The 11,536-nt window shown below is 37.2% G+C and overlaps 1 protein-coding gene across 2 annotated transcripts; it reads right to left on the reverse strand.

The window, feature by feature from the left end:
• Window positions 1–351: 351 nt before the first annotated feature.
• Window positions 352–11,536, reverse strand: CD164 (CD164 molecule). Of its 2 annotated transcripts, none has more exons than XM_010600231.3 (6): window positions 11,314–11,530; window positions 8,725–8,802; window positions 7,304–7,378; window positions 5,486–5,521; window positions 4,728–4,784; window positions 352–2,922 (listed from the first exon to the last, which is right to left on the reverse strand). In XM_010600231.3, the coding sequence occupies exons 1-6, from the start codon at window positions 11,480–11,482 to the stop codon at window positions 2,756–2,758; spliced, it is 582 nt and encodes a 193-aa protein (XP_010598533.1). In that variant the 5' UTR covers window positions 11,483–11,530; the 3' UTR covers window positions 352–2,755. The 2 variants fall into 2 exon arrangements, with proteins under 2 accessions (XP_010598533.1, XP_064145640.1); XM_064289570.1 differs by lacking the exon at window positions 352–2,922 and adding an exon at window positions 2,929–3,484 and having other exon boundaries at window positions 11,314–11,536.

An 11,536-nucleotide genomic window follows, 5' to 3' on the forward strand; every position in this document is an offset into this window, starting at 1 on the left:
TGGTCTAAAGGGGCAGAAAATCACAAATAATTAAAAAAATGTAATAATAATTAAGCTTTCAAAAATACAAACAAACAAAAAAATATTCTCAATTCCTAACTACATTAAACAGAACACAAGTAGGTGGCTTCTACTGGCTTGTGGAAGATAAACTTGCATTGTCATTTTCACAAGCATTCAACTCTCATTTTTAAGCCTCTGCTCCCCTTTGATGAATATACACCTCAGTAAACACCTGTTAATGTAGGGGACCAGTAATGTGAGCAGACAAACTATTCCCAGACCAATAAGGTAAACCCACTAGCACTAAATCTCACCATCAAAATGCAAAAACACAGGTCAGTTAATAAATCAGATTAGGTCGATAAACACGTAGATTTATTTTAAATCATTTTGGTACATGATACAGATTGGTTTTGCGGTTTTGCATGAACTAAAATAGAAATTTCTAAATACAGCAGTATCTGCCTGTGCAACAAAAATCCATAGGTAAAACGAAGTATTTGACAGAACTACAACTGCACGAACAAACCAGATGAAAAACCTGAAAAAGCTTCTATGTAACTTCCGGATTAAAAAAAAAAAAAAAAATTAATGGCTCAAGATATTAAATTGCTAAAGGAAAGGGGAAAACGGATCTGAAAAGGCTGAGTTATGCTGTAAAGAGCTCTTCTGTAGATCTGCAAAGTCTGACTTCATATGATTTTGTTGAAGCGGTGCTCAAAATTACAGGTAAGAGGCTTCAAATCAAGCTACAACTTCATGAAATTTGCTGTATGTGTTAACGCTAATGTGTGCTGAAGTATTCCCTATCCAAGTAAATGACAATTATACTACTGTAGCTACTTTTTTGCCACTTTGGAGGGAATGGAAATTCCGAATATTTTCAAATGAATCCTGTATCAAGTAACAGCCATGGCACCATGAAAAATTTTCTGAGGTACCTAGAATATTACTACTAAAAGAAACACAAAAACATAAAGTAAACTAACCTACCGTTTCCCCCAAATCCTTTCAAGCCAGAGATTTTAAACAATTAAGGCACTTGAAAACATTAGGTGTATGTACAAATGTGCAAGTAAAACAAACTTTAGCTGTACCAGTAAGTAACAAAGAAACAGTAAATCTCCATTTTAACAACTTTTAATATAACTATCTAAATGCGAAGAGCCGGTTTTTGAGACGGACCAAAGTGATTTACCATTTCCTACCATAAAATATTGAAAACCAAGTGCTGAACTCAGCCACTATAAAGAAACTAAAACGGGAAAGCTCAAAGACCTAGGAAAAAAAAAAAAAAAAAAAGGCTTATTTTAAACTAATTTAAGCCTCTGAACTAATCCAATATGTCAAAAGCAGAGGAGAGTATCCCTTTTAATTTGTTCTAAAACTAAAACAAAAACAAAAACTAGTCCTTCATAAAAAAGCTACAGAACTACATATGTTCACTATACTACAGGAATTGGAACCAAAAAGAATGGAAGGGACGGAAGAAAAACAGAAAGCTCTATCTATTCATTCAGGGCAATAATACAGTAATCTGATCAACCAAAAATCCTTAGATTTTCTGAAATTACACTAGTTACATTTGCTGTCTGAAAACATAAAATGATTGTCTCATTTAAAGAGTTAGTAAATGATTCTAAAACAACTTATTTCCTCCTTTTTGACTCATGAAAGAAGTTACTTTTCAAGTAAGATTCGTGGAAATCCTTCCAAGGTACAACAGTGTTATGGTACATTTTTGAAGTACAAAGGAAGAACATAATTAAACCAATTTTATCTCTAATTATACTTTAACAGCCATTAAAAAAAGAGTTGGAGGTTTAATATGTGAATGCTTTCAACTTTGCATAACATCTTTTAGCTTAAGTTATTCAGCTCTGAGATAAAATAGGTGAGTTTTCAATCAAATACCAGCAGTATGGTATCTAAAAGCAGGTTTCCTACTGCTCACATCAACAGTTACATCCTCTGCGCGACCTTTACTTTTCTTAATGTAAAAAGAACAAATCGCAAACATTTTAAGTTACAGCCTACCTTTCAGTCTGTCTTTTAAGGCACTGTTCTTTATTTTCCAATGATACAAGGTGCTTTACAAGTATGAACAATAACCTGCTATACATTAATGGTTTGTATCCTTTCCATTCATTTCTTTAAAACTGGAATGTAAATTCCCTGTGTGGCATCCTATTTCTAATGTAGAAAAAATAACTTATCAAGCACAAAATTTTACTTTAAGGATACAGTTTAGTAGTACTAAATGTATAAATTTATTCCCCTTTTGAAATGATAGCCAAAACTCCACCTGATTGATGCTCATTTGGCACATTCTTCTCACTAACTACATCCTGAGTTAGGATGAAAATAACGCAGCTTTCTGGCCTTAAAATGACTAAATTTAAACTGCCAAGAGAGTCATGAGGCTGTCTGCACAGGACAATGTTTTCCATCCCTTACAAAAAGTTACATTTGGCATGTCAAGAAAAGAGAAAATAATCCCACAGCAGTAGCCATTTAAAATAAAAGAAGACAGCCACAAGGATTCATGCAGAATATTTTAAATATTCCTGTTGAGCAAAAAGACATAACTGATTTTTCTTCAAGGACGATGCTCCAAAATATCCTATATGCCTCCTTTGGAAATTTAAAGATCCTGGAACAGCGTCTTCCATGTGGGACATCTTGAAAGATATTATTTTGGTTTCAGTGAATTACATGAACGAACCGGCAGTCTGTGTTAATTTGATGTGTTTTACAGAGTGTGGTAGTTTCGTTCTTTAGATTTGCAGAATTTATAGAGAAAGAAAATCACAGCTTGCACACCCAAGACGAGGACAATTCCTCCAATGAAACTGGCCGCATCAAAGGTAGACTTCCGCCCGGGCTGTGAGGTTGGAGTCAAGGTGGTGTTTGCCGTTCCTGTCAGGTAAGAGAGCAGATAGTCCTCAGAAAGTCTCATGATTCTCAGAAACCTGTTTCTGTTTTGCCCGGTGTTAAAGTCTATAAAGTATTCCCTCTAAAGTCAACTCTTTACCAGCTAAAATATATCCTTAAGTAAGGAAGACAACCACTTACTAATTTAATTCTTCATCTTGTTCAAGGACTTTAAAATGGTCAAAAGAGTCTCCTGACATATAAATTATATCCTACGACTGTGTCAGCCACTTTTAGAATTTACAAGAACTTCTTCAGACGATATATTTTTAGCTAATTGCTTTTCCATTCATTAATTTGTAATTAACATCACATAGCCTGAATGAGCACATGCGAAAAAAAAAAAAACATCACCACAGCTGTTGTCGAGGTGATTCTAACTCATGGCGACCCCATGTGTCAGAGAACTGTGCTCCATAGGGTTTTCAAAGATATGACCTTTCAGAAGCAGATTGCCAGGCCTTTCTTCAGAGGCACCTCTGGTGGATTTGAACCACCAACCTTTCAGTTAGTAGCCAAGCACTTAACTGTTTGCACCACCCAGAGCCTGTTGAATAAGCACATAAAGGTGTATTAATTATTAAAACATTAGCTATTAGTAGTATCAAAATAAGGAACCCTGGTGGCACATTGGTTAAGTACTCAGCTGCAACCCAAAAGGTCTTCAGTTTGAATAATAGGAAGAGACTAAATATTAATATCTGTGTAGAAAATTCATATGGTTTTTGAGTTTTACTATAACCTATATAAGGTAAATACATAAATTAAAATCCTGTCACAATTTTCAAGTTACAAAAATAATCTCAGTACCTGCAATTTAAAATTTTGACAAGCAAAAGAATTTGTCATAAAAGGCATCTTAGTACACTGTCAAAACATTTTACATTATAAGAAATTATTACCAAGCAATAAGCAAAATTCCTTTGAGGGAGTAAAACATCTCAAAAGAAACAAAAAAAATTAGATGGAGTCCCATCCATTTTAATAAAAAAGCAATTTCATATTTAAAATGATTTTTATTTTTTCTTCAATAGATTATCAAATAAACAATGGCTCTGTTGGCTATGTAGTAAGTTAGCCAGCCTTAAAAACTAATTCCTACTGTTCTGCCTTCCTTCCTATGAGCAACAGAGTGGCTTCACTGAAATTAAAGAATGAAAACAAGGGGATCGCTAAGAGCAGGTAAAGGCTCATCAGCATCAAGACAACATACGAATAGGGAAAGGGTCCCTAACCTATGTACCCTGGATGTCCTGCAGCATACTCTAAACAGAATTTAGTTGACAATACGGCAAATCAAAGTTTATTTTCACATGCATTTTCAAGAGTTACAAAGAAACATAATAAATATGGTGAGGTGTACCTCTTGTAATGATCTTGGTTTTTTAGGCTTTTCTCAGTAAAAAAGGATGGATATATTATCTTCACTCAAATCACCATGGTCTAATAGAACACACAACCCAGTCTATAATATGAACAAGTAATTACCTTTTTAAGTTATAACCAATTAGTTTTGCCTACAAATTCTACAGAAAAGATTTTGGGTATTATTACACTTAATTATAATGGGTCATGCCAAATGTGAGTACACATTAATAAAACCAGAAGAGGACTCTCAGCAAACCTACCATTACTTGTTCTAACAGCCTATACTATCTTGGTCCCCTAAATCTAAGATAAGAATTTCAGGCCACGGCCGTTCTTGAGCAAAACTGGAAAATGCCGTTAGAAATAGTAAAAGGCAACACTGTACATCCTACATCACTGTTAGTTGAAGAAACCTCAATTACCTGATGTAGGAACTGTGGTGGAAGCTGTAGTCGAGTAAGGCGTAGCTGTGGTTCTAGCTGGAATGTGAAGAGAATGTATTAAAAACCTTAACTTTCTAACTTCCTAGGTAACTAGTATCTATCTTTTAAAAATAATACTACCAGCTTCAACATGCTTTCAATTTTTTAGAGAATAAAGGTCAAGATAGCTACAAGTCCAACAATACTAATATTTAAAGGTATTTTAATGCATTAAGTAGTCATAAAATTGTGTCTATGTTAAGATACGTATATGTGTATGTGTGTGTAAAATCAATATATACATCTGGATAAAGTTTACAAAAAGACAGAGAAGGCCAAGAATTAATATTTTGTTTCTAAGGGGGGGGGAAAAACTATTTTAAAAAGTCTTACTAAGAAACAAATGCAATGTAGTATTTCTTCTATGAGTATCAAGATTTATCTCATCTTTGGGAATTACAAGTGATTTTAATTTTCTTTCTGTACTTTCCAAGATTTTCACAAAACCCATAAAAAGTAAAGTTTGTAGAATGAATGTACAAAACCAGAGTAAATCTGCTCAGATTCACTGAATGTGAAATGCTGGAGTTATGTGTCATTGTCACAAACCAGAGATATTGTGGTCCAAAGCTCAAATAAGTCTTTACTAATTCTTAAAGTTCTAACAACCTTTAGGTAATCACTAAAACATTATCCATCAATAGGGTGTAATTCTGAGAGGAGGAGGAGGAGGAAAGGAGCCAATCATCCTGTATTACCTGTAGAACTGGTTGGTGATGGAGTAGCAGTGGGCACTATTAAAAACAAACAAAAAACTCAGTACAAATCTAAATTGTTTAAAATACCACAATCTGTAACACTATTTCTCAACCTGCAGACATCTGAGTACCACTTTCAAAATTTTTATAATACTTAAGTACTACCTATGGAAGAGACTGACAGTTTTCCCACTCAATACCATTCTCCCCTTCTTTAGAAATACAAGGGCCAATTTTTAGTGATACCCCTTCTCCCCCCAGGAAAGCAGATTCTTAGCCTCCCTTGCTATGTCCCATGTATAACTGACCATATAACACCCATACGTTTCGCAGGCCTGGATAGCCCTGTTCTGGCCTTGCTTTGTTATGGAGTCTGGGAAGTCTAAGAGACATCCTTAAAATGGATACAGGCCTCTCTTCCCCTTCGTTTTCCTGCTGGCAGAAAAATCAAGTGATGGCTGGTACACAAGTCCCCATCTTAGACAGTAAGATCAAAGCTATTTTTGAGAATGGTGAAGTAAAAACCTAGGTGCCTGGGTTCCTAATAGTTACAGAGCCGCCACGCTAGCCCTATAGCTGCATTCTAGTCCATACTTCCTTTACATGAACGAGAAGTAAATTTGTCTACTGTTTAATTCATTACATAATTTGGAATTTTAGGTCCCTCACAACTGAAACTAAAAGGAACCCTGATGCCCTGCAATGGTTAACCTCTGAGCTGTTAACCAAAAGGTCTGCCATTCAAACCCACCAGCTGCTCCCACCAGTGGGAGAAAAGACCTGGTGATCTTCAAAACCCTATGGGGCAGTACTACTCTGTCCTATAGGGCTGCCAGTAGTCAGAATGGACTCGACAGCACACAACAACAGAAACTAATTCTGATATATGATCATGTAAGTAACATTAGTTGTTCAATTTTTCCTTAAATCGTGTCTTTAAAATTTTTTAATCTTGTCTCTAAGCAGTATCGTGAAATTATAGGTCTGTTGTAGCCACGTTTTTTCTATAACGAACAACTACTAAAAATGCTTACAACATTAAAACATACAACTGAAATGTTCATTCATGTACCACCTAATATTATGCACACTACATCGGGTAAAACGAATGTAACCCTCATTTACAATGTTCAAGTTGATGTAGAGGGCTGGGGAAACTTCTACCAAAATTAGTTATAGATACTACTGACACATTCCAGAAAAATCTTTTGTTCCATTCAAGTACTATCCATGCACCAAATTAGCAGTTTGACTTTCCCATTAATTATAATCTCATTAGGAAAATCAATTGTTTCATCTAGAAAGTTTAACTATTTCCTGGACAAGAAGTAAAGGTTAAAGAGTAAATAACTTCCTCAAATTAAAGTACAGGAAATGGATAAATACAGAGAAGGTTCATTTAACCACAGCACAAACTATGCTAGAGCCTAGCTGTGACAATCACGAGCACCAGTCTCCATGATCAAGCAAGACCAGAATAGGTTATCCAGGCCTGTAAAAGGCAAATAGAGAAAATATAAACTACAGTAAATTCATGGCAAAATATAAACTACAGTAAATTCATGGCAAACTTAAAAAAAAAAAAAAAAAAAAGGTGGGAAGGGGCCATCTGCACATACAGCATTCCAAAGCAAACCATTAAAACCTTCCTTGTATCAATCAAAACAAAGAGCTCTATTTTCTATACATATCCAATTTCTAATAAGATTAGAATTATGGAAATAGTTCTAACAAAACACGGAAACAAGGCATCCTAAAGCAATGATCTTCCTCACCTCTCTGTGGCCACTTCGCACAGCAGCAAACATGAAAACTTACCAGAACAGGATTCTGTGCGGTTCACCGCATGGCAATCACTAGCTGTTGAATTATGTGAACAGTGGCTCTTATTTGCTATTAAAAAAAGTAGACAAACAGCACCAGTCACTTATATTATCTTTGACTATACTACTAAGCTCCTGAATAGCTTCTAAAAAAATTAAACTTAAGCATAAACAATTTAGAAGACCAATCAATACTGTTATCCTCCTTTTCTCATTGTCTTAGTAATATTAGGAGAGCGCTCCAGGTTTTATCCTTTTAAAATCCACATGAATACATCGGACAGATAAATTTGAAACACATCTCACAACTGTGGTGTGGCTACTATACAGTCAAGGAAAGCTGCCAGAACCCAAAGGAGAGGGCTGAGTTAGGAGTGGAGTTAGTAAGGATGTAGTAAAGGTTTAGTAAGCATGGGAGGTGTTCTCATACCACAGCAGCAGTAAGACCTCTGTCCCAGATATCTCACTGGTTTAGTCTTCTACACCTTCTACAATAGCGTTCCTGGGTAGGCAGACTTGGAGTCAAGAGAGGAAAGCTTTCCTGAACATACCCTAAAGTAGACCATTTAACCTCCAGAACCTGCCAACTCCTACATACTGCCACATACGGGGGTGGGGAGGGTGCCTTTAAATTCCATTTTATGATCTAAAACAAATGTGACTCTTACACAACAAAAAAGTTAATTTAACCAAAAATTAAGCTAATACCTTAATTCTAAAAGAGCTTTTTGAACTTTGTAATGTTGTTATATTATTTCAAGCACTCATATTCTTCACCCAAGAATAAAAAAATTTAACATGTGGTTTTAGACTTTTCTTTATTAAAAAAAAAAAAATATTGTTTTGCTGATAAAAATGCCAACCACCTTACATTAAATGAAGAAAACAGATATTAAATATGCGATAATGCTGTGGCTCTAACAAAAATCTTATGGGCATTTCAACATATTCCATCCAGCATTTTATCCCTCAATTAAATGTACATACAGATAACTTATACTTTAAAACTTAACGTAAGCACAGGAAAAGAGTCAACTCTCTCCTTACTTCATTCTTCCCCAATATTCAAGCATCCAACAAAGTTTCAAGTCTCTCTTAGCTTTACACATCACCCTGCAGGACATCTGTAGTTTAATGTCTCAAACAACCCAGAGGATTTGTCTGGTCTTCCTTAAGACCACCAGGGGAAAATTACACTACTTTCTTTCATAGTTAATTCCTTCTAAAGGTCTAAATTTCTCTTCCTTTAAAAGCAATTGAGCCCTAATTATCAAACCTAACCCACCAAACAATTATCAAACCTAAGGGATTAAAAAAGGGAGGAAGGGAAGCAGGAAGGCATTTTACAGGATAGGAGATGTCCATGTCAACCAACTGTTAAATAATGCAAATTAAAACAAATCTAAAGCCTCTTACCTTCTTTACATTCTAACCAGAAGCAGGTAGTACTACCATTAACACAGGATGCACAGTCCTGGTGGTTTTCACAGGTTCCTGAGAAGGAAAAATGTATGAAATCAGCAAACTAACTGGTACCTAATTTTGAGTTTGTTCTACTTAGGTTTTTTAAACAATAAAAAAAAAAAAAGAAGTATTATATACAGTACAATAATTACTAACTCAGAAAAATAGTAAAATTTTATAAACACTGGCTTATAAGAGATTCCAATCATCATGAACTATGAATAAATGAACCAAAAAAAACAAACAAAACACCAACAAGCTAATGGATGCCTATCTAAACAAGCCTTTTTCACAGGGTAGCTATCTCTCCAAAGACATTCATAGACACTCAGGGTTTCTTGAGGCATTTTAAAGCACCCTGAAAAAAAAATACTGGGGAAAAGGCATTTCCCCCTGTGTTACAAGATGAACACTAAAACAAACAAAAAAATCCAAACGCGTTGCCGTGGAGTCCATTCTGACTCACAGCGACCCTGCAGGACAGAGTAGAGCTGCCCCATATGGTTTCCAAGTAGCGACTGGTGGGTTCCAGCTACAAACTTTTGGTTAGCAGCCGATCGCTTAACCACTGTGCCACAAAACCAACACTAATTAGATTAATATTAATAAGATAACAGGTTGAATCCAAGTTCTGATGATGCCTATTAAGAAAAAGAGGTAACGTCCTAGAGATTTTCAATTCATAAACGGTTTCCTCTTCACAGAGTCCGCTACAACTGAAGAATAAGTGACAATATCTGGTGGGGCCAGATCCATGTAGGACATCTAACTTAACAAGTTAGCAAGATCTTACCAACAGGAGTTTAAGTCAAAAGTCCAGAAATAAGGTCTACTTAGACTTCAATGTCTGGACAAATGACTGGAATCCAGAAATGGGCTCCATCCTCATAGAACCTAGATGCCCTGGACAAATATTCCCATTTGCTTTCCCCGGGCTAAAAAACTTGAGGCTTTGCCTTTGAATATTTTTATTAATAGCATTTACTAGAGGCTGGGACATGTATGGTACCTTTGAGGGGGTCACAAAATAGAACTAAGAGTTCTTAATATATTTTCACGCAGATGAAAAGTACTAGCTTTTTAAAATCTTTTGTGGCTGATGATAAATGTTTGGGTAGCATAATGAGTGTAATTTACAACCGACTTTTTTACCTTTCAGATTAGTTTATCCAACTACAATTTCCAGAAACATATAAGACATCTGTTTTACATGCATCTCAATTACACAAAGGCAATTAACTCGATATTTCAACTTTCTCTTAAAAAACACACACTACAGTTCTGGGAAGGAAGTGCCAAATAAACAGAAGACAAAAAATATTCTGCTTTATCATCTTAAAGAGTGTCGTTAAAATTCCAAGCATTGCACTGCAATTTACTTTCCTTATTTTTAAGTTTTTCAGTTATTATCACATCTTTCTAAACCTAACGAATTATATATCAAATGTCTATCTTATTACATTAACATTTTAAAAGATACAAAAACTAGGGAAGACACTGTGGAACAATACGATCAGCATGAAAATAACGCCAAGGTAAAATCCTCACACTTGAGCAACACTTCGGTCAAAAAGCCAAGTTACTCCTCATCCAGTATTAACTAGAACAATCACCACATTAGATTGCAGATTTTAAACAAAAATCTAATGGTTCTTCACTTTATTACCCAAATTTCTCCCCTCCCCCGTTTTTGTTTTCACAACATAGATCAATTAATTTCTTGTAATTATTTGTATGCCTTAACCAACCCCTAACCGACTTAAGTTACAAGGCGTGTTTTAAGAAATCGACAGCCTTAGAGTCCAACAATCCCAGCTCCATCACCTACCAGGGAGAGTTGCTTTATCTCCGATTTCATCTACCTCCTAGGTTTCACCACTTTTCTTCCTTTGCATATAAGAGTGCAAAGTTTCCGTTCGTTAAACGCTCAAATCTTAGATGTATCTCATACCAATCCGCAAAACCAATGTAATTAATCTCAGATACGATTTACTCTTTCAGACCCAAGTCTGAGACACGAACGACTACTACAGTCCTCAAGTTCTTCTTTCCCACTTTTCGCCAACTTCCGGAGAAGCCGCCCTCAGGAGAGAAAACCAGAGTGGATAATCGACCAAGGCCAGGGAGAGGGAGTTCGGTCTCGCCTCCAACTTTCGATGCGCGGTGCCTCGCCCCATAATCAATCCAACAGCCGCCAGGGCGGAAAGCAGCCACGTCCCTTCTCCCAACATTAATACGGGCCTAGGATTACGATGCACTTTGACAAAGCACCTCGAAGTGAAACATTTTCAGGGTCGGAAACAGCCCTCCGGCCACCGCGGCTCTCCCGTCCCCTTCCCGCCGGGTGCTCCCCACTAACCCCGGCCACCCCGCGACCGGCCCCATTCTGGACTCCGGCGGGCCGCCATGTTGCCAGAGTCGCCGCCGCGCCCGGAGCGCGGCCCGTCCCGGCCCCGGCCCTGGCCCTGCGCGCACCAAGGGGACAGAGGCCAGCTAAGCAAACGCGGGCGAACACAGGCAGCCCACTGGGCCGGGGCCCACCTGGTGTAGCAGTGGTGTTCGGCGTGGGGGTCGTCAAAATCGTCGGGGTTATCTTGGTGGGCGTTAAAGTCACGTTATGGGGCACGGTAGTGTTCGGCTCCTCCGACAGCACACCGCGCGCCGCCAGGCAGGTGACGGCCCAAAGGAGCGAGAGCCAGAGCCCCGACATCGCGTCCGCAGCGACCGAGCTCGGGCGAAAGCTGCGGCGCACAAGGCTCCGTCA

This window comes from Loxodonta africana, chromosome 1 (assembly GCF_030014295.1).
Source record: "Loxodonta africana isolate mLoxAfr1 chromosome 1, mLoxAfr1.hap2, whole genome shotgun sequence".
In the NCBI taxonomy this organism is placed as follows: Eukaryota; Metazoa; Chordata; class Mammalia; order Proboscidea; family Elephantidae; genus Loxodonta; species Loxodonta africana.

Coding starts and splice junctions, on each gene's coding strand:
- CD164 (XM_010600231.3), bottom strand. CDS start 11,482: ATGTCGGGGCTCTGGCTCTCGCTCCTTTGGGCCGTCACCTGCCTGGCG. Junction 7,379..8,724: donor CTGGTTAGAATGTAAAGAAG/GTAAGAGGCTTT, acceptor TTTTTTTAATAG/CAAATAAGAGCCACTGTTCA. Junction 4,785..5,485: donor ATCACCAACCAGTTCTACAG/GTAATACAGGAT, acceptor TTCACATTCCAG/CTAGAACCACAGCTACGCCT.